The sequence below is a fragment of the Carassius carassius genome, chromosome 19 (genome assembly GCF_963082965.1).
Source record: "Carassius carassius chromosome 19, fCarCar2.1, whole genome shotgun sequence".
Taxonomy (NCBI): Eukaryota; Metazoa; Chordata; class Actinopteri; order Cypriniformes; family Cyprinidae; genus Carassius; species Carassius carassius.
The window spans coordinates 12,290,944-12,314,946 of NC_081773.1; the positions used below are offsets into that span (position 1 = coordinate 12,290,944).

At 38.8% G+C, this 24,003-nt stretch overlaps 2 protein-coding genes across 2 annotated transcripts; one reads left to right on the plus strand and one right to left on the minus strand.

Moving 5' to 3' along the window:
* The first annotated feature begins 4,607 nt into the window (after window positions 1–4,607).
* Window positions 4,608–16,477, plus strand: LOC132095087 (uncharacterized). The gene is made up of 7 exons (XM_059499847.1): window positions 4,608–5,983; window positions 11,849–11,922; window positions 12,013–12,247; window positions 12,600–14,818; window positions 15,027–15,236; window positions 15,398–15,491; window positions 15,591–16,477. The coding sequence occupies exons 1-7, from the start codon at window positions 5,692–5,694 to the stop codon at window positions 15,608–15,610; spliced, it is 3,144 nt and encodes a 1,047-aa protein (XP_059355830.1). The 5' UTR covers window positions 4,608–5,691; the 3' UTR covers window positions 15,611–16,477.
* Window positions 16,478–16,583: 106 nt separating this feature from the next.
* Window positions 16,584–23,339, minus strand: acp6 (acid phosphatase 6, lysophosphatidic). Its single transcript, XM_059499848.1, has 11 exons — window positions 23,221–23,339; window positions 22,360–22,528; window positions 21,945–22,073; window positions 20,505–20,635; window positions 19,849–19,928; window positions 19,648–19,735; window positions 18,704–18,836; window positions 18,521–18,621; window positions 18,328–18,420; window positions 17,944–18,109; window positions 16,584–17,256 (listed from the first exon to the last, which is right to left on the minus strand). Exons 2-11 carry the CDS (start codon window positions 22,519–22,521, stop codon window positions 17,122–17,124), a joined length of 1,218 nt encoding a protein of 405 aa, XP_059355831.1. The 5' UTR covers window positions 22,522–22,528; window positions 23,221–23,339; the 3' UTR covers window positions 16,584–17,121.
* Window positions 23,340–24,003: the final 664 nt, after the last annotated feature.

Consider the following 24,003-nt stretch of genomic DNA (forward strand, 5'->3'; position numbering starts at 1 on the left):
GATTTACTGTAGACCAAATAAGTAAAACTACTTTTAAGGCATTTATCAATGCACAACTAATAGACAGTAACTGTGAAAGCAGTTATTTCTACAATTGTTGGAAAGTGTTTAGAAATGAATGTCCCATTATGTGGCCCAATGCCTCTAAAATGAACCATGTTTATGGTATTAATGATAAATACTACTCAGCTACCATTTAATTGAACGGTGTCATCAAAACATCACAGTTATGTATGTAACATTGGTTGAGATTATGAGATGCTGCGACTTTCCGGAATTGGATGGTGTAACCTTGTTGAATAGAACGTAGTACCCATTGCGAGATCTCGGGCAGGCATCTCCATACGGCCCAATATAACAGGGCTCTATTTGTTCTATGTTTGGATTTAACAGCTGACCTACAGGTGCAAAGACATCTCCTGATTTCTCCCCATTTGGAGTGGGGGCTTTGAAGGCCATCATAAATGGGCCACGCAGACATGACCCTAGGGCTGTCTCTTGAACTCTGAAGGCTGTGAAGCACAGAGTGTTTAAGCAAGTGCTTGTCGTGAAGACACGACCTAAAACTGCCCGAGGTGCAGAATGCGGAGGGACAGTTAAGATCTGAGCCGAGAGGCCACAATGAAAGAGGCGAAAATGCTTGTGCAGTTCATCCAAACCCTCCAAAGGCAAGCAAATGAATCAGGAACTACTACTAAGAGCCTCAGAATGAGAGGCCTTGACCATCAAACTCAGGTCTATATGTTAAAGTTGGCGTGGGTGAGACCTAAAAACCCAGTCCTTATGAGGTCCTGCTGTTTCGCTGCCTGGAACTTTTCCATGACAGTCGTGACCAAATCCCTGAACAGACTGTTATTAGAAATGGGGGGGTCCAAAAGAAAGTTTCTGTCCTTTTCCTTAATGTCAGTAAAGGTGAGCCAAAGATGCATAGTCCGTAACTCGGCGAGTTCTTTAACAGCCTCCATGGTCAGGCCTTCCCCTTCATACAGCTCCTTAAGCATATCTGGGCCCATATTTATCAAGTCTCTGAGAATTACTCTCAAGAACGCTGCTAAGAACTGACTTAAGTTTAAAAAAATCCTTGACTCAAAGCTGCGCTTAAAAGTTAGTTATCAAGCATCTCATTGGTAATTTAAGTGAAGTGTAGGACTAAACCTTAAGTGTCAGTTCTTTGGTAATCTAAATATTCTTTGCTTATTTCTTTTTTTATAACTGAGGAAATGTAACAGTTTGATTAACTGCTTGTCGTCAAACATTTCAAGAACATCTGAACGATTCGGGCACGTACGTCTCTGTCTCCTCAATTCCATCACAAGCCACTACTGGCAACTCCTAACCACTTGTGAGACTTCTCGAGCTGTCTTAAATAACTGGGAGAGTAAGAGTGATTCTTAGCTATAAGAAATTTGATAACTTGCTTTTGTACTTAAGTTTGAGAGTAGAAGTAAATTTTATGAATTCTCAGCACTTAAGATTAAAATGGCACTTTGAGAAGACTAATAAATACATCCCTGCTTCATAAGTCTGTAGTACACCCATAGAATGAAGCATGGCCGTGGCCTGTCAAGCAGCCATGTAAGATTTCCTGGCCAAAAGCGGAAGTGATCCTACATGGCTTGGATAACAACAGGGGGCGTAACTTCCAAGATGGAGCTCAGTTCGGTACGAGATGTGCCGCGATGGCCTCCATTGCTGTGTAGCCGTGTTCCATCATTTTGGAAACCGTAGCAAAATCAGTGGCAGTGGGATTGATAATACGCATCAAAAAAGGTTGTGTCCAGTACCTCAAAACCTTGTGGTGGAGGTCTTGGAAGACAGTGAGAGGCCTACGGGGCTGAGACGGACAGTGGCTAGACAAAAGTTGGTTGTCCAGTTTCAACTGGGCTTGATTTTGCTCTGGCTTTCTATCCTACTCTAACCCCAGCTTATCCACAGCATGTGTCACAATGTCTAACGGTAAGATGTAAGATGGGGAGGTGTGTTTCTCCTGTTCTCTTGGAGGAAGAGAATTGCATGCTTCACCCATAAAATCCTCTGAATCGAAGGCCGCTGTGAACTGCATGTCTTCGTCATACCGTTTACAACCGAAATAAATCACATTACAATCTTCAGGGGAAGGGCTGCAAATCATCATTGACAAAGGCATCTGGCTTCACGTAGGCTTGCAAGTGTCCTAGAGAGAGTGAAAGAAAGGGAGAAAACTCCGTTGTCTCACTCTCTATGAGCTCCAGCTCGCATGTGTCACCCCAAGCGACCGTCTCATGTGGAACCTTGGCAACCGCAGAAACAGGATGGGGGGGTTAGACGTGAGGCCTACTTTCTTTTCTACTTTTGCAGGCTATCGCAGTGTTGACAGTCAGAAAGGCTGCTAAGCGCCTCTTGAGCATGTTGTAGTCCCAAACATTGCACCCACCTGTTATAAGTGTCTCCTCCTGAGATGAACCTGTCACAGGGCTTGGCACATCTCATTTAGCTCATCATGTCCGCTGAAGAGGAGTAAAATGCTCTTTTTAAGTAAAATAGCTGAGAACACATCAAAATAACGCTTTCCTATGGGCAACAGATGATTTGTTTCCTGAAGGAAATTAAATCTGATGAAATAGCACACAGCTTGCTGAAATGAGCATATGTGACATATGCACGAGGCGGTGCTAAAGCGTTATTGGCCAATGAATTCGAGCGATGGTATATGGGGCTTCAGACATTTGTCACACAGAAGGTGTTCCCATAGTGACCACTGTTGCACCATTGAAGTGAACCTGAATGGGAACTGAGAGATGATGTCTATGCGGTGTGGACTAACTATGCACTCTTATTAAACCTTAACATGACTAAATGAGCAACCAAATCATTGGAGATCTACAACAGTACGTGGAAACTTGTGTGGCAGAACCAATAACAAACTGAGCCCTGTCATGTGGTTGGTTGTGTCATCTTACATCATTATCAAGATACAGAGCAGTGTACATGTAACATAGCCATGGCAAAGCACATTGGCAAGCTGAACATTTCTTCCAGTAGCAGATTTGTGTGGCACTTTCATGACGCCTTGTATTGTGGATCTGGTGGAACAATATTTTATTGTTTTCCTTTTGTTACCTATGATTAGAAGAAGGACAATAAATGCATTTGACAACCCAAAGCTGATGTTTCAGCATATAACAGCAATGTTCCTGTAAACATGACAATGCTGTTCTGTAATGACACAGGGTAACTTCATGAAAGCTATTGTTTGGATTATGACTCTTCTTTACCAGTAATCCTGCACTGATTCTTGACAGTCGATTACCATTAAAATGCATAAGATGCCGGTTCCTTCTCTTTCAGTCTCTTCAAGTGTTTCATTATTTGTGAGGGTTGCTATTGAAGACATAATAGAATGTCAGGTAAGGTTTGTTTTTAAGATATTTAAAACAAACAGGGTGTTGAAGGGGTGTTGATGGTGCAGTGGATAAGACAAATGCCTTTGGTGTGAGAGACCCGGGTTCGAATCCACTGTGAGACACCAATGTGTCCCTGAGCAAGACACTTAACGCCTAGTTGCTCCAGAGGCGTGTGACCTCTGACATATATAACAATTGTAAGTTGCTTTGGATAAAAGCATCAGCTAAATGAATAATGTAATGTAATATTTCACCACAGTAACTGGGTTTATATTCGTGTTCTTTGTGAGTTACTCAACATAGAAGAAACCAAAAACAAATTACCACAGTATACACTTCACTAAAAGACACCATTTCCCAAAAATGCAACAAACACTTGCCAGTATTTAAGGGAAATAGGAAGTTTCAGCACAACATGCGGGGAAATTGAATAATGCTATAGAGTTTTGTGTAAGGGAAGGATCAATGACTGCATTGACTGCCCCATTGGACAGTTAAGTTGAATCATGTAAAAGGTCATATGGACCTATTTCTTTGCTTACCGGTGTCAATTACATATATGCAGCACTGAAGATGTCATTAAAATAACCAGTATAACCATCAGACATACATGCAAAATACAGTAATGAAGTCAAGTGTGGTTTCCCATGCCTAATACAATAACATAAATATGATATATTGTTTAAAGTGAAAATTAGGGTTATATTCATACAATAAAACAATATTTGTTTCCTCTAATATAATTCCTGTGTTGTTTCTAGTTTAATAATAAAAAGTACACAGTTCAGCACTGCGTTGAAAATATACGTTTATTTAAGCATTTTACTCTTCATACACTTGGCGAAATATACGAAAATTACAATAGATTTGAGCAACCATGCATAAATTACACAATGCATTAATAAATAATAACCTTAAATGTGACATAATCTATAAACACATCAATCGTGCAGACAAACACGAGAATGTGTATCTTCATATGTATATGAGTGGCTAAAATGAAAACGAGTCGAAGCAAAACAATATTTTCGTACTGTTGTCCTTTATCATTTTGATAAACTTGACACTAAGTAAGGTATCGCTGACGTCAACAATCTATCTTCATGTAGGGAAAAAGTAGGGAAAACAGCCCGCTGAGTGACAGCTTCGAGGCCCAATGGCGTTGTCTGTAGTCTCTGTTCTTTAAAGATCCAACCAATAGGCATCGAGTAAGGGAGGGGGTGAGGCAACTGGGCGTCGAGGCGAAGTTAGGTTGACGAATGGCAACCAACAGAGGAGTACGAGTTAAAAATTGGATTATTTGATCATCTGACTGGCTTTAACGTTACATGAACGGACGCGGAGCACGTTAAAAGGAACCCGCTGATGATCCTGCTGATTTCGGAGGCCGCCGTTTCTTTTCGATGTGCTTCGGGGAGACCCCCGCGTACCGCGCATAGGTCGCGCGACACATTAGCCGCGGCGTGCTGAAACCGAGTTCAAGAAATCACAAGTTGCACGCGCGAGAGGAAGACCCTTCTAGGTGATTGTTACCGCCCGCCGAGACATTTGGGCGCTCGGATATCCGAATATGACGTAGTTGGCGTTTTTTGACACATTTGTTGACTCAAGTGCAGTTACATCTGATGAAAGAGGCCCTAAAGTACCTGGCGAAATAATAATTAATTCACATTTATGCCTGGCAGCCACTGCAGGTTTGACAGAGTGAGGGGATTCAAGACATTTGTCACTAGATTGATTTCTGTGTGATTGCGCCTTTTTCGGTTTCTCAAGACAAGCGAGCTATTTGAGAAACTTACCGTCCACGTCTCACATTTTTATTTTTGTCATAATTTATTTTAATTATTATCAGTGGTCGGGATTAATTTATGGCGTTTTATAGTGGAAGTTGCTCCTCTCTCTTGAATTTAGTGTCTCGTGGAGTTGCTGTCTTTTACGTTTGATTGGATGTGATGAAAATGCCTGGTACACCTTAAGCACCAAAGAGGATGGACTTTGTAGTATTTCGGCTACTAGTTTAATTCTTCTTCAAAAGAGCAAACTGGATGTTTGAGTCTTGTTTGAGAGAGACTGTCTTATTTATTCGTAATAACATTAATTACGCTTGCCACTTAAATATCCATATTTGCTGTGAATCTTCAACCCATGGTAAAACTTCTTAGACACATCTCAGAGCATCTCTGATTGCAAAAACGTCTCAATGTCGGTGGATGAAGCGCTGTCAAAAAGTTCTGCTTTTTACACATGTGAGGAACGATTTTAAGCTGCACTAAAAGTAGAAGCGTCTTGAGAAAGAAACCTGGTCAAAATGGCAAGTGAATGCACCTACAGTGCTCAGTACGACGCTGATGACACCTTTCGCAGCACTGAACGCGCGGGGTATGTGAACGGCGGCCGCGCGTCTTCTGCCTTCTTCGAGGTCATCGGCGGCTCTCTTTACCGCAGAAAGTTGGAGAAGGGTTTCGTCCAGTACCGGGAGGTGCTGGCTGAGGATAAGCGACTCCAGTCCATAGCCACCTTCCACGAGAAAGGACCATGCAAGTCGCACCACACCCTGGAGGACACATACAGACTGGTGGCTGAACACTATTGGTGGGAAGGTTCGTCATTTTCTCTTACAGTATTATTATTTTTAATACTCGTTTTTACAACCGATGCATTGTTTTAGTGTCTGTTTTGATTTCGTTTTACATATAATTTTTTATATAGTTTTATATATAAACTTTGAATCAAATAATTATGAAATTGAATGACTGTTTTAATGAGTTATTAAACGGTGATACTATTTATAATTAAATAATAGTTTATTAAATGTATATTTAAGCAAGCTTAATACAAGCATTTATTTATTTGAGATTGTATTTGAAACTATTGGAGATGCAACAAAGTTTATGCAAATGAGCAGTGTAACTACCAATTAGAGCCCAGACAGTGGTCTGCCACCTGACACAGTTAAATTCCCACGGTGGAGACCTTTAGCTGTTGACTGTGTGAACAGGGCTTTAAGTTTAAAGGGTCAGTTCACCCAGAAATGAAAATTAGCACATAAATTACTCCCCTTGAAGTCATCCTAGGTGTGTATGACTTTCTTCTTTCATACGAATCCAGTCAGATTTATTTTAAAAATTGTCTTTGATCTTTCTAGCAGTTGTTGCACTCCATCGGTCAATGAGAAGTTTAATAATAAGTACATCCATTAAAAAAAAAAGTGTCTCACGTCACGCGGCTCCGGGGGTCGAACAAAGGCCTCATGTAGTGAATCGATGTGTTTTTATAAGAAAAATATCCATATTCAAAATGTAATAATCACTTGCGCTCACTGTTGTGAAATGTAAGCAGTTCCGGGGGAATGACATATGAGGTCAGCTTTACGCATGTGTTGGTAGGTCTCATGAAAACCAACGTTTGTTTACAGGAGCAAAGGAAGCAAAGTTTCCTTACTTTAGCAAAGGAAAGTCAGTCTCCACTTGGCTTATATTGAAATCCTCTGACCTTCTTCTTTACAAATCCTAATTTTGTACTTCTTATTAGTAACCATTGTTTTGTTTTCATCTCTCCACTACGTTTCTGTGTGTGTCACTTCTGAGCAGTGCATGCATGCACAAAGCTGACCTCATACATCATTCCCCGGAACTGCTTTGTTTAAAACTGTAAATGCAAGCTAGATTAAAGTGGCCTAATTTTTGAATATGGATATTTTTCTAACAAAAAAACATTGATTCGCTTTTTATTAAACTTCTCATGAACTGATGGAGTGCAACACCCGCTGAGTGGCATTAAACAGCTTGAAAGATCACAGACAATTTTTAAAATAACTCCAACTGATTTTGTCTGAAAGAAGAAAGTCATATACACACACCCAGGATGACTTCAGGGTGAGTAATTTAGGGCTTAATTATCATTTTTGCTGAACTAACCCTTTAAAGTTTTATATTTTTTAAATTGACAGTGAATGAACAGGTAGGAGACTCTTCATAGCCAGTGCTTGCTTACTAAACTTGTTGTAAACTTGGAAGTTTTCTTGATATTTTGTACTGCTGCTTGATAATATATTAATCAAAAAGGTGGGTAGGTTTTTTTTTTTATTATCACATCTAGCTATAGCTGTCTTTACATTTGTAAAGTGACACTGAGATGGCATACAGTTTTACATGTGATTAGTTACAGGCACAAGAAACAATGTATCAATGCACTCAAAAAGTCACAGTGTTGCACTCAAAAATTCACAAATGTCGCCTTCTCACACTCATCCCACAATACCTCTGAATTAAGTGTTTGAGGTGCATTTTGGAGTTGACTTGTTTTAAGATGAGTATCATGCTGCATTGCTTCTTTATGGAGGATTTTACATAGGCACAAATCTCTCTCAGGGCCACTTATCCAGAGACTTCTTACAATGTTTATAATACCTAAACTGCTTTTGGAATGCCAGATATACATTTAGTTATGCTTGGCATTAGACGATGGCTTTCTGATTGAGTATCTGGGCTGGTAACTAAAATGTTGTTGGTTTAATTTGAAGATTAGTTGATTGATCACTTAAGACACTTAACCTTGGATTATCCCATGAGCACTGAACCTTTTATTTGTGTACTAAATGCTAAATTCTTACTTGGTGTATTACTGAGAGGACATCATTGATATAATGATAAAATGCACTGGCCAAAATAAACCTCAGAATTGGTTCAGATCATTGTTTGAGCTCCACATTTATAGTCACATCATGCTAACTAAACTTGTAGATTGTTGACCGTAATGATTCATGCCCATAGAGTATTCGGCTCCATGTTCAGTGCATTTATTTTAGGGACTGTCCCTCTACAATAATCTAAGGTTATGTGTCTTGTGATCTGTCACCTGACTAGTCATAAAAGTTCATGGATTATCCCTTCTGGGTTTTAAATCCACAAACTTTAATTTAGATCTTTAACCTCTAATCTACACCACTCCACAGTATTTTGAGAATAGTTTGCAGGATGCCATATCTGTTGCCTCACTCACACATTGGTAAATCAGGACTTGTTGTGATGGGAGTAATAAAAGTAATATGAGCTTTCGGTGTGCTGTCATGTTTCCCTGAATTGCACCATAAGAGATTTCTCCATACGGCTTATTGCGGTATTTTGTGTGTGCCATGAAAACTAAGAGTTCCCTCAGAGAACTTGTTACAAACTAGAAGAACTAGTAATTTTTTTGAGGATAAAATGCTCAAGTCTAATTCAGAATAGTTGTAGATCAAATTTGTAGATTAAAAATGCTGATGACTGATTAATTTTGTGAGGTCATCAGCAATGTTGATTTATTAAACGGAGTGAAAATTATGAATGTATATGATATGCATATCAGATTTGTATAAAGAAACAAGATTTCAAAGTAATACCGGTTTTCAGTCTTATATATATTTATTTATATATATTTCCCTCTAGTTCAGTTGTGAAAAAAATGCTGCATAAACCATGATGCATTTTGAGTAATTTTAGCCTCAGACCCTCATTCATGTTTTTAAGTAAACCCAAGTTTGCTATATAAAATGAAGTAAAAATGTGTTTACCAAGCTTACCCTCTTTTTCCATTGGCATAGGGTTAGGTAACAGCAGGTATATTAGGGATCCGGTGATAGACGCCGGTTTCAAATGCTCCTGTGCGGATCGGTGTAAGTGCTTGTTGAAGAGTGTAAAAAATGTGTATTAACAACAAGTTTTTGAAGCGATGATCATTGTACCAAATCACAGACACCGTTGAGCACAAGAAAGCAATGGCCAATCAGATGTGTTTTAGAATCTGCTCAACAGTGCTTAAAATGCTAGGGGCAAATGATGGTACGGTCACATTTGTAAAATTTCAGTACTAATTCTGTATTTTTGACAACCCTACTTTGGCAAGTTTCTCATTAGTTGTACTGAGATGGTCATGACAGCTCTGACTCTGTTCAAAATTGTGCTATTAATTTCATTGCTGAGCACAAAATTCACCTGCTGCGAAATGAGATTCTTGCGTTAGCTGTCAGCTGCATAGTTTGCAGTCTTAATCAGTGTAGTCTGTAATGTGAAAGTGAAAGAGAATGGGTGATGCCCACACAGAAGTTACACACAGAACTGATCTACTTGTGAAATTCTACTTGTGGAATTAGGAGTGGTCTGAGAGCACTTACTTTGTTTTTTGCATTAGAGCTGAAACAACGAATCGATTTAATCGATAAAAATCGATTATTAAAATAGTTGTCAACTAATTTAGTCATCGATTCGTTGCTAAATAACTTTTATTTGCCGTAAGCGGCTCATTTCGTGCATATTTCAAATCTGCGGTGATCAAAGTGTGGCAGTAATGAGCCACCGGAGGTTTTACTCAGCCAGTACAGCAGGAGAAGTAGCGAATAGCCAATAGCTGGCCTCGTTTTATGTCACGTGCTTCCCGAACAGCGTCTCTGCAGCATTTAGCGGGATGTGGGAGACTGGGGGTGCTTCTCAATATCCCTCCTCGTCTCCTCTCTCCTCCGTCCTCTATCCTATGACCCGGAAACCGATCGAGCTCAGCCATCTTGAAGGACATCTCAATTCTCTAATTGCACCGCGAGGAGTCGAGGATCGAGGAGTGAGGAGGCTTCCAGAGGAGTCATGAGCGAGGATACACAGGTGCATCCTATGCGGAAGAGTTTTATCGACTAAAACGTGACGCACGTATAAATTCTCCTCCCCCTTCACATCGGTCACAATAATTTTGATTTCTACTTTACTTTTGCAGTTTATATAAACCACACACCTCACATATTTCAACAGGGTATCTTTCTTTATTATTATTTATTATGAATTTCTTAAATAAACAAATTTCAACAACATGAGGGCAGATCCTCTGAGCGCTGCTGATGACGCAACGAAGTGACGCTCGAGTGATCAAGGATTCCAATGTGTAAAAAAAGCTTTCATTTGATCCCTCCGTCCTCGCGTCTTTTCCTTGCAGCCTTCCCTCGCATCCTACAGGGGGCGGAGCTGAGACGCGAGGAAAGGAAGCGAGGAGAGTAAACGAGGATGCACAAATAAGAATTGAGAAGCACCCTGGGAGTACTTTACTTTGAGCCTTCAAAAAAGACTACTGAACTGTTTAAGGGGACGTTCACATATTGCGTCTTTTGCGCGCTCAAGTTCGTTATTTCCAACACCGCACCGCATCGAGTTAAAAACATCTCAACTTTTCAGAATGCTGCAAGCGCATCGCGGGTCATGTGACAAGAACTAACCAATCAGCTTCATCCTTTCCCGTAACAACGTTAAAAGCTCAGTCAAGATGAAAGGAACAGCTGATCATAGTTGTATACGGATTTCCATTTTGAAATAAATTTAGTAGCAGAGCTACTGCAAGCGATTTTTTGAGCTGCAAATCCATTTATCCTTTGCTGAAATTTCCGCGTCTTCAAGGAGAGAACACGTCATGGTTGCTTAGCAAAGGCAGACGCCTCAGGGGCGCTTCTGCACGAGCGCTTTGGAAAGGAGGAGAAAGCGGCGCGCCTAGCGTTTTCCACGCGTTTTTAGGCACGATATGTGAACGGCCCCTAAGTCTTTTATTTGTGCAGATTCTCCAGTACAATGTTGTTTGCAAATGTTTAGGTCGTAAAAGCTGATAACATTGCTTTTTAACAGTTAACATTTAAAGCTTTACAAACATGTTCTATGATGAGTTTGTCGTTTACCAGTTCAAAATTCAGTCGTGCAGCCTAATTATGACTGAATGAGAGAGGTAAATGTTTAAAGATATTTGAAATGCACTTTTTTTCTAAGTATTCACTGCTCTTTTTCACACAACAGGTTTTTTGTGTGTGACTGTCCAATATTTTTTTCTGGACAACCTTCTGATGGATTTTACTTTAAATTGTGAGTTCCATTAAGGTTTCATGCCACTGGCACTTTATTCGAAGGATTGTTTACAATTTCACAGCAAAAGCTATAAAGCTGTTTTCCAGTAAATAATAAAATACAATGCACTGCAATTTTATTCTGTTTTATCCTTATTCTTCGTGAAAATATGTTCTGAAAGATTCCTTAATAAGCTTCGTTCGGGATGTTAAACTACTTTAGGAGCTCTAAGGACTGCCATGGTGAAAACATTATTTTAAATCTCCTTGTGAAATTTGCTAGAGTATGGGTCAGTGTTCTGATTGCAGAAGAGTTCGACAAAGGATTACTAACACAATAAAACAACTCCAGGTATATTTTTGATGAGGATATGACAGTGCAAAATGGTTAAAATCTCTTAAAAATCTATGCTGAAGGATAAAGACCATTTATTAATAATTTACTTGGGGGGAAAAAATGGAAAAAACTAAAATATAAGTACATAAACCGATTAATCGATTAATCGTAAAAATAATCGACAGATTAATCGATTATCAAAATAATCGTTAGTTGCAGCCCTATTTTGCATATACACATAGATAGATCTATTTCTGTAATCATTTTGTTCTATTCTTTTAGGAATGTATTTTCAAGTCAGAGACTATGTCTTTGGCTGTGAGGAATGTCAACGCAGTCAGTCTGAGAGATCAGTGGTAAGATTGGTTTTTCAAACGTATTTATCCACATCTCAGTCAGGATTGCTCATTTGTTTTGAATGTATCTTTCTCTGACTCTGTCTGCAGTGTTCTGATGTGGAACTTATCACCAGGATTGTGGAATCACATAGTCCTCAGGTTTTAAGTAAGCTCAATAGCCAACGGGAAGCAGGGCTCTTCTGTGATATCACACTGAAAACTGGTGGTGGCCAGTCTTTCGTCGCCCACAAAGCAGTCCTTGCAGCAGTGAGCGAGTACTTCCAGGAGTTATTTACTGAAATGGACTCAACTACTGATCCCCAGTCACATGTTGACCTCACAGGTATGGTGCAGCGTTTTCGAGATAATCCAGTTTCAAAATCTGTGTTTGTTTACACTTTTATCAATTTAAAGAGGACATAGTTTAAATTGCAAAATTGGCAAATTTTTATTTAGTTTACATGTAACAGGGCTTCCACGCTCATAGGAACCCTAAAATATTAAGGAAAATTAAAAACATATTTTTCAAGACTGGAGTCATAAAAAAAAAATGCATTTTAAGACTGAACCTCCCACATTTGTGTTCCAGCAGATCCTCAACCTTTAGACAGTCGTTATACTATGAAAACACATTTCTATCTTGTATTTTATCCTTCAGGGCATTAATCACTTATCATTTATGGTTTCTCATATAGGCTTCAGTGAGCAGAGTTTGCTTGCTTTACTTGAGTTCTCATACACCTCCACCCTCAATCTGAATTTGGACATCTTGACAGAGGTTTGTGCCATGGCCCGCCATTTACGCATGTGGCCTGCCCTTGAGGCTTGCTCTGCCATCAAAAGGGAGCGAGAGCTTTGTCAGTTAAGTTCCAGAATGCACAATTCTCCTGTGGAACCAAATAGTTCAGGGTCTGGGCCTTTCAGACGAGACCAGTCCTCAAATTCAGAAGGGAAAGTGGGAGTCAAGAGGAGAAGAGTGGATGAGGAAGGAGAAGGCTCTGGGTCTTCCTGGAACATTCAAGCAAAGCACAGAGAGCACAATGTTGATAAGCTCACAGATGAATCTGAAACAGAAACCTCAAACCCTCAGTTGCAATGCCAAGTCCCCTCCAGTTTTCAGGTGGAGGAAAATTGCTTTCCATGCAGCCCAAATCGCAGAATGAAGCTCATGGACTTCAAATCCCCATCCTGCAAGAAAAAATTGTCCTCCCGTCCCACGTCTTCAATCATCTCAACATCTCCTTGCACCTCTACTCGTTCTTCCTCTCCATCACGCCGTCTGCTTCGTTCTTCACCTGGCGCTGCACTTGCTTTGCGCAGACTCCTGCCCAAAATTGACCTTTCCACCAAGAGAAAGAGGAAGTCCTCTTCCTACCGGTCACACAAGCCCCAGTGTGAATTCTCAGTGACTCCGTTCCAATCTCAGGCAAATTCTTTGACCCGTGTTACCTCAGTAAAGGTAAAGGACGAGGATGTGGAGGAGGAGGTATCTAACACCGTCCCTCAGGATGAGGTGCAAAGCCCACGTGCTCAGGAGAAATACCGTCTTCTTAGCTTCCTTGGCTTGCAGAGGAAATCCCTGGTGCCTGGTCCAGAGGAACTGTCCGGCTGGGGGCAGAAAAAACGACTTAGGAAGTTAAAAGTCAGTGATTATTCACTAACAGCCCGACGTAAACCTCGTGCACAGGATGTCCCATTGAGTTTCGGAACTAGTTTAGGGGTGCTTGCTGCCGTTAATCCCACTCTGTCCCTCTGTGACATGAGCAGAATGGACTTGCTAAACAGACCAGTGAAAGTAGAAACTTGGAACCAAGAAAGGTCCAAAAGGAAAAGACATGATCCTGCAGGGCAAGCTGGGCTGCCAATTGCAAGAGCTACTCGAAGTAGGTCATTGCTGCAGAAAGAGTCCAGTGCAACGCATCGACCACTCAGAAGCAACAACAGAAATGAAGATAAAGCACCTTCCCATCCTGCACGAAGAGGTAGAGTACCAGCACACAATGCCGCTTCCCCTTCAAAAAGCACTATGCTCAGGATAAAACAGGAATCTTCAGAAAGTGCCATCCTGCAACCTATTCATCGTCGCAATACTGCCTACAACCCCCAGGGAACTTCACCTAAATCAACAGGACGTAGGGGTCGCCCACCAGCAGATCGCACAGTAAGGGTAGCTACAACAAAGTTGCAGCACACAAAGCGACACAAACCTGGACGCCCCCAAATAGACAAACCTAAGAGCTTAAAACAAATAGAAAGCAAAACAAAATGCAACCATGCTACAAGAATGCCACATGCAAAGCACAGCAGAACTGAAAGAGGAACACAGGTGAAGGAAAACAGAAAAATTAAGGAACGCAGTAACAGAAAAGAGAGTCCTGAAGTTCCATATGCCATTGTGAACTGGGATACTTCCAACCATCAGCAACTTCACAGCCATCCCCTTTACAAATCTATAAAGGAAGAGCCAGCTGACCCTTTGCCCCTTACCCAGCCATTTCCAATCAGCGACTCCTCGGACCTGGGCAAGCGTCAGAGCAAACCACCCATCAAACTGTTGGATCAAGGCTTCCTTTTTGGCTTCTGTCAGTCACAAAATGGTATTAAACGGGAGGAGGAGAACGTGAACATCTACCTAACTCATGGAAATAGTTCCCATTGCGATTCATCACCTGGCATGGTTAGAAGAGATCGGGTGAGGGCCAGGATTATGCCAGACCGGACCGGTCTAAATGGGCCTCACTGGGCTGGACTTGGCAACAGGCACTCACCCTTTTCCCAAAGGACTGGTGTCCGAGTTAAGACTGAGAGAGATGAAACAGGAATGTATCAAGGGTCACAGGTTAAACAAGTTTCTAGACTCCCCCAAGTCAGCAAGAGTAGCTGTAAAGTCAAGAAAGAATCTACAAAGACAAAGGTGATAAGGTTTTTTTTTTCTTTTTCTCATGCCAGCAGATGCTGAGGTTTATTCTTATGACAAAGGCATGTTACATGACTGTTGTTTTGTAAACTTTTATAGAGTCTGGTTTAGGGAAGTAGTACTCGAATGTCGAAACTAGTAATAAACAGAAAGTGATACTTGTAAAAGATCAAGATATTTATCTTTTTTTTTTTTTCATTTGTAGAATGTAAATAAGCTGCTTCCTCTGAGCAGTCAGCGTTCTGTCCTACTGGAATCCATCGGACGGGCACGTCTGAAAAAAAAGAAGGGTCCTCACAGTCAGGCCACCAGTGGACCACACGCTTGCCTGCAGTGCAGAGCCTCCTATAGGGACTGTGATGCTCTTATTATGCATCGGATCAGGCACATTGAAGGAAAACACTGGCCCTGTCCGGTATGTAAATGTCTCCTGAGGTCCTGGAGGTGCTCCTTTCCCTTCCCTGCAGTGTGCCTGTATACTGCACAAAGCTCATTGTACTTATTGTAAAAAGTATGCGCATGTCCAGCATGTTAATATAGTAGTGTGATTTTCTTATTTAATTTTCTCTTTTGCAGTTGTGCAGCAAAACTTTCTTCAGACAGAGGAATGTGAGGAATCACATAAGGACACATAATCCCAAGATCTACAAATGCCGCCAGTGCATCGCTGGTCAGTGAGGTTAGTCTGTAATCCAGAGATGTCTTAATATTTTCATTTGTGTTTGAATTTGTTCCCATGATAATTTAAATGCTTTGTCTTAAATTTTAGGTAAAAAGCCACAGGATTAAATGAAGAGGAGCAAAGCTTTGTTTCTTTAAATATTAATGCTGTAAATACAAAGGATCTGTAATGTATGACAATGAGGTTCAATTTATTGATGTAAATAATGTTATGATGGTTTAAATTGTCTATTTCCTCAAAATAATTCTTGTTATTTAAGTAACTAAGCTGAAATTGCTTTGCAATTGATACAGATATGTTGAACCATAACTTGAACCCATGGTGTATTTCTCAGGGGGTGGAGCCTGATGGTTTAAGGTGATATATGTATAATGAGAATTGTGTAGAATGCTTTAAATTTGTTACTACTAATGTTATTATTGCAGTTGTTATTGCTATTGTTATTATGATTATTTTTTATAAATGACATAATCTTGAGTGCACTTAATGTTCGCTTTGTTTTTAAACCTAAGAAAGATGCGATGGACTGGGATGTACTTGAATGATTGTTGGAGTGGAGCCAGTGGACTGCCCTTAATGTGTGGTTGTCTGGGAGTGTTTTAGAAAACAATTACAGAAATTAGTAATTTTAAAATGAAGGTTTGTTAATGGGGTCAGGGTTATTCTAAAAATCACAAAATGGTTAACATGCATTGGTGAAATATAATTTTTTGTGTAAACATTTGACTACAGCTTTTCAAAATGAGACGGTAACTGTCTTTTTCAAATAAGGGAATCCCAAAATGTCTGTGATTTATTTTCCTCCTCCTTGTTTGATAATTCCTTGTCTGACTTTTTATGCATATCATTCTATAACATAAAATGCAATGGACTTATATGAAGTTTAAATGTTGAGGTGTTTTGTCTGAAAACACAAGTTGAAAATGTAGAAAGGCCAAATAGCCATATAAATAAATTTTGCATTTTAAAATTTACACTTTGCTTCTTGTCTATCTGTGTACTGTGGTATTTTGGGTTGTTACACTACTGAATGTTTAAAGTAAAAAATAAATGTAGAATACAATTCAAACACTTCAAATATTTTATTGTATATTAATTTAATATGCATCTCAGTAGTGAATGTGTAAGAAAAAATTCACTATTTCTGCTTGCATATTAAATTTAACATCACTTCATTTGATGTTAAAACATCAATTATTGTTGAAATTATGAGGTTTCAGACAATTCTGTAGCTGTTTCAGATGACTTGATACTCTGAAATGAAGGCACCTAATGAGGATATTCCACACTTACTCCCTTAGTTGTGCACAAAATCACACACATTATCAAAAAGTTTACTCAATTGTATACTTGCTTAATATTATGACAATCTGTTAAAGAATTTGTTTACTGACATAAATGAGAAAATGTTTATCAGCTGTGTACGAGTCATGAACCAGTTTCCTTGAACCATGGGAAAGGACCTGACAATTTAGACATAAGACTTCTGATATTGCTCTTTTGTTAATATGAACACTTGAATCCATGTTGTAGGAGAGACGTGAGCTCTAGAGACCAGTTTGGTGCAAAACATCTGTGCGTTTTCTGGTGTAAAGTTGAGTTGAGAGCTAATGAGAGGTCAGAGTTTGGGACGGTCATCTACACCGTCACAGAGCCCATAGTAACGTTCATCAGGTAGAGCGTAAACAGCCAGTGCCTCCTTAAACTCCTGCAGTGGGCAGTAGACGTCACTGCAGCCTGGGATTTTTTGGTCCTGTAGGTATAAACAATAACAGCTTCAAACATGGGCAGATGTCAGAAAAAGATTAAAGAAATTAAGGACACTTGATGAGTTAGAAATTACTGCTAAAGTTCAGCGAAGTCAGAGTAGATGAGGCCATTTAGTTAACACTATTTAGTTACATTACGGTTTTTCTTTTTTAAAATCAGGGCTAATATTCAGCAAGGATGCATTCAATTAAATAAATATCTTTACTGTCACTTTTGATCAATGTTACAAAAGATTTCATTCAGAATAAATGCTGTTCTTTTGAACTTTCTTTTTGTCAAAAAATTAGAAAAAGGGGAAAAATAAAAAAATTTAATAAATTAAAATATTAATATTTAAACACTGACAATAATAAGAAATATGTACCAAATCAGCCTATTAGAATGATTTCTGAAGGATCATGTGACACTGAAGACAAATGGCTGTTGAAAATTCAGATTTGTGTCACAGGATGGGACTACATTTTAAAATATATTAAAATAGAAAATTGTTAATTTAAATTGTAATAATATTCCACAATATTGCTGCTTTCACTGTATTTCTGATCAAATAAGTGCAGCCTTTGTTAGTAGAGAGAATTCTTCCAAAAACATTTAAAAATCGTACTCACCCCAAACATCCGAGCTACATTTTACACCCTGATTCCTGTGAGTGTGTGTGTGTGTGTGTTACCTGGCCAATGTAGGACACTTTAACGTAAGGCTGGTTAGTTTGACGATGCTGGTAAAGCTCCAGTGTGATGTCAGCTGCATACGGTGGCCATTTCATGTCAAAAACCCCCAAAGCCATGAGACATGGCATCAGTGTGGTGTCATGCACAGAGTACAGGAACAACTTTCTATATCAATAAACACACAAACAGCAGCTCTAAGATCTTGTTTTCAACAAGACATGATCTCTGAGTCTGACCACTGTGGGGCAGCACCTCAAGTTTAGCAACTGATTTTTACTTTCTGGAAATAACAGGTGCACAGTGGCCTTTCAGATTTTGAAAAAGAAATTCAGATTTTGAATGATACAAACGAACAGTAGACATGTTGTTCAAAAAGTATACACCTGTCAGGTTTAGAGATTGTGCCTTGGATTTTGTCCTCCATGTTGGTTAGGAGTATGTGGAAAAGCGGCCCCACGCACATCTGCAAATTCAGCCTGAGATCAAACAAAAGCACATGAACACATTTACAGAGGCCTTAAAACATAAGCGTCAACCATAACCTCTCAAGACTCTTTTTTTGCTGGATTCACTCACCTCTCACTGGGCTTATAGATGTGAAAAATCATATCTACTGCTCTCTGCTCCACGATACTCCTCCAGTACTCCAGAGCTGTAGGAAGCGGCAGCCCGTGGGCCTAGGATCAATAATATAATGGTACTGTATTTGACAAACAAAGCCAACTCAGATGTAACTGTACAATGTATCAGGCACTTTACCTCTCTGGCCACCATGTCATCTCTAATGAGGATGAAGTCCAGATGTTGATGAGGATCAACCCCTAATGCTCTCTGGATGCTCTGTAGGTCTGCAGCAATGTCAGGCACAGTGGACGATTCTGCCCAACGATGACTACATTTGATCGACAAAAGTGGCGTTAAATTACAAGCCATTAGTGGGCAATTACAGTACTGTTTAAAAGTATGGGATTTGTAGGATATCATGTATGGTTAGAAAAAATCTATATTTTATACAGCAAAAGTGACAGAAAAGACAATTATAACATCATACAAAAGGTTTCTATTTTAAAGAAATCGATTACTTGTGTTAATAAAAAAAAAAAATTATCACAGTTTCCACAAAGATCTGTTTTCAACTTTGATAATATCAAATGTTTCTTGTGCATCAAATCAGAATATCAGAATAATTCCTGGATCATGTGACAATGACCACTTGAGTAATGGCTGCTGAAAACTCTTGTCATCACACCAATAAATTACATTTTAAAATATATGAAAATATAAAACAGAGATTTTAAATAGTAATAATATCTTAAAATATTACTGTTTTTACTAGATTTTAAGATCAAATAAATGCAGCCTTGGTGGGCATAAGACTTCTTTCAAAACACACACACACACACACACACACACACACAAAAACTTAACCCTAAATCATTGCACAGTACTGATATTTTATTACTGATATACTGATAACAGTTTTCTGATATTAAATTATATTATTAGAATATTTTTAAGAAGAAATGAATAACATGTTAAAACCTTAAAAAAAAGTTGACAAATCTCTTTGATTTCTTGAATTTGAATATTTTCCAAATAACTTTCCATTGTGTGCTACATTTCTGTATAAATGGTTCTCTATAAATGTTTGTTATCATCATTATTATTAAAGTAGCGAGTTTTAGCATCAAAATAGGTTTTACCCAATGAGCCTCTTGAGCAGCTTGCATCCGTGATAGTTGGGATAGAGGATTTCCTTCTCTGCCTTATCGGTGAGGATGGACACAACACCTTAGAGTGAGAGATAATCAAACACAGAAAGGCAAACACAGAGTGTGTAACGCTCATCTCATCCATTACTCAACCAAACCACACAAAGAAGCGTAGCTGAGCTGCCACCTTACCTGCTTGTTCCTGTTGAAACAGTCCTGCCACCAAACACTTAGCCGACTCAATGGTGCGGACAATGTTGGTAGACCGAATGCTGTAAATCAACGGCAGATATTCCATCTTACTCTTTTAGCTTAATGATGCAATTCAGAGTCATAAACATATTCATGTATAGTAGGATAATTTATTAGATTTTTCATTAACTACAATAAGGTCCAATTAGTTATGTTAGTTAAAGGGATAATTCACCCAGAAATGAAAATTCTGACATCATTGGGTAAACTATGAAGAAGGTTAACTATGAATTAGTGCCTCAAAGAATAGCCAAAGTCACATGAGGGTGAGTCAAAACCTTAAGATACAGAATTCATGAACGTTCAGTAATAAAAATACAACTGTTCATTGCTAGTTCATGTTAGCTCAGGTCCATCAAATAATACTAACAGATATAACCTTTGATTTTAATAACATATTAGTAAATGTTAAAATTATCATAAACTAAGATTTAAAAATGCTTTAGAAGTATTTTTGTTGTTACTTCATGTTAATATAGTAAACTAATATTAATAATTGGCACCTTACTGTAAAAGTGTTTTTCTCCTTGAGACAAAGTTTAGTATAAATGGTGCAGAATGATATATTTAAATAAAGAATCATCAACTGCACTCACTAAACTTCTTTAGGGTTGAAAGAAGGTGTGAGGAAGGGCTCTTCTTGTATGTATTTCTTTCGTAACCTCACTCCTAGATCGTACAGCTGTTGCATGCCCAATGTGGTCAGCTGACCTGGATAAGTTCCACCCTATGGAAGCAGGAGTCATTATTTTTCTTGATTTGACAGCCTGGCACAATTTTCATCTAAACACAGAGTTAAGTATGTTTACATCACGTCTGGTATGAAACTGCCATTTACAGTAGCATCGATCCACTCCATTCCAAACATGCACTCAAAACGCTACACAAACATGCCTGAAAATGACACTGTATGGCCAAAATTATGTGGCCATCCAAACAGCATCCCATAAACAGTATAAGTTTGTTGAGCATTTTCAATGAATGTTTTCCATTATATGTTAGAGTATGACTGTAGGGATTTGCTCCCATTCAGACACAACAGCATCACTGATGTGGGTAATAGGTTTTTAGTTGGAATCCCAAAGCTGTTCAAAGGGGTTCAGGTCTGAGCTTTGTTGCAGGTTAGTCAGGTTCTTTACCACCAGACTCAAACCTTTTTATTTTTTTACCTCACTTTGTGCACAGGGGCATTGTCATGGTGGAGTATTGTCAAACTGTTCCCACAAAGCACACATTTTCTAGAATGTAAATGTATGGAGTGGCCTTACAGGAATAGTTCACCTAAAAATGCAAATTTACTCACCTTCAGGCCATCCAAGAAGCAGATGAGTTTGTTTTTTCACCTGAAAATTTGGAGAAATTTAGCAGTATATCACTTGCTCACTAAAGGATCCTCAGCACTGAATGGGTACCGTCAGAATTCAAATAGCTGATAAAAACATTACAATAATCCACACGACCCCAGTCCATCAATTAACATATTGTGAAGTGAAAAGCTGCATGTTTGTAAGAAACAAATCCATCATTAAGAACTTTAAACTTCAGTTATGTTGTCTGAATCAGGAGAGAAATATGCACAGTTCAAGTTCTGTTTACAAGCAAAAGCAATCCAAAACAGTTATAAAACAAGTACAACAGTGGGTTTCGAATTTTTTATCAGCTTTTTGGACTCTTGTCCTGACGGCACCCATCAACAGCAGAGGATCTATCAGTGAATAGTGAATTAAATTTGCTACATTTCTTTAACCCTGCTCTGATGAAGAAACAAACTCATCTGCATCTGAGATGGTTGGACTGAGGATCAGCAAATGTAAATTTTTGGGTTAATTATTCTTTTAATATTTCTGTGCTTTGAAATCCTCGTTATCACCAAACCTGTTCATTAGGCGTGTTAGATTGGTTATAATATAACTGGTTATATCATTTGCCTGTTTAGTAGACAACCCACAGACTGAGTGAGCCCTTTCTAATACTCTGTGTAAAACACACTCTACATTCTACAAGAATTTGGCACCAATGCATAAACACAAACTCACTGTCAATATTTTGGATCTGTAGCTGTCCTCCACCGGAGCTGGGGGTCTGGGCCCCCCCTGCAAGTCTGTAACCATATAGTCCATTTCTGTGTGAGCTGGCGCTTCAAGTAGCTCAGGGACCCATTGTGCCTAGGGGTGCAGAAACCATGTGTCATACTGGATATTATTGGCATCAACGTGTACTATTACAGACATATGACAGTGCCACTGTCTGGGAGTAAAAAACATGCTGTTAAGATTGACAAATTATTCTGAGATGTTTAAACAATTAATACATGCCACATTTATGCATTCTCTACATTTTTGTATTTTTAACCTAATCTTTTTAACCTTACTGCTTTTAAGCCACACACAAAAAAAACACTGAATATGGTGTTACTTTGGGCATTGAATTGACACTAGTAAGCTCTCTTACCTCCAAAACATCTGGTATAGATTTCAGGGGCGTTCTCGCTCCATGTCTGAATAAAACTTGAATTAATTTAAGCTCGTATGGAGTGGTTTCAGTCTTTTTCTTTTGAGACCAGAACATCGACCCGAGGGCCACTGAACCCATCAAACCCACACGTGCCCACATGATGCACCTGAAAGAGACGTCAACACTTGATTTGAAATGTATTTGGGAAGTTGACATGTGTACTCCAGCTAACACTATTTAAAGACTATTTTACACTATTTTAGAACTTTGCAAATTAATTTGCATTTTTATAACCTCAATAACTGTATATATTTGTTTTCTTAACACTTTTGTCACAACACAGGAACAATTAAAAGTTAATGAAGCTAAAAGGTGATTAAAGCCAACATACAAAAAGGCGACCACTTTTCATAGCCTATATATCAAATATACATTTTAAACTAAAACGTCGATGTTGTTTTAAAAATGTGTCAGATACACGTCTTAAATATCAACTATTAAGTAACGTTAACTGTTTCCTGCTTTGCAGCTCGAATTTATACTTAGAAATATCATGGCATTTTAAATTAATACACTGAATACATGATTTCTATACTATAGCCTATACTGTATTTCTATACAGTTGTAGCCTATATTTGTGTTTTTGTGAAATATATATCAAAACGTGTCAGTACATTTCCATAAGGCACGACTCAAACATAGCAACTTCTGTCTCATTCAGTAATGCTGCCTGTCATATCCGCAAAATTCATCCACACGCTCTTGAAAACCGTCAAATATCATGCACTAGTTTGAATCTATTAAGCAAGGGAAAAAAGAGAAGTGCTCTAGAGAAAGTTCTCTTTAAACATCACCAACCTGAAGGTTTCACACTCTTAAATCCACTGCTTTTGAATCGCACTCATTCCTTTCACTTCTGTCAGACTGGATGTTACGCCGGCTGACGGTGAGGTGCATTCTGGGATCTGTAGTTTCAGGAGTCTATCGTCTCTTTCTAAAGTGAGCGGAAATGCCGTGTTACAAAACTTCATTTCCCGTACACTTCCATGTTGTATATCCACGTTTGCTGCCGTAATATTCCTATGCACAGCGCGAACTATTAAATACAAATGCATTGAATAATCCAAATGTCTAAATGATTTTGGGGGCAGTGTTTAACATGGTCCTAACATAACTAGGCTTTTTAAACATTAAGGACGCTAAATATTAAACATACAAACTGTAGGCTATATTATAACGAACCAGTCGTTAAAACAAACTGAATTAATTTACTCGACAGTAAATTAGGCTGATTAGGGGCGCAATAACGACTGCAGTCTTGTATTGTTCCTGACCCTGTTTTGATGTACAGCAACATGGTGCCTTAAATTCCCCTTTATTAAAACAACACACTTTCAGCGTAAACGAGTCTAATTTTAGCGATGACCTTGAAATGATCAACGTCATGATCAACGTCTACATCAACGTTGTTGCTGATACCTAATTATAAAAATCAAAGGTCGACTATTATATCAGAATAAAATAAACGAGAAAGAAGATATTTTAATAAAAAATAAAATAAAATAAATACAGTAGGCTACATACAAAAATCCTTAGCCTATATTAATACACTTATTACCACAGGTTCTGAAAGTATTTCAA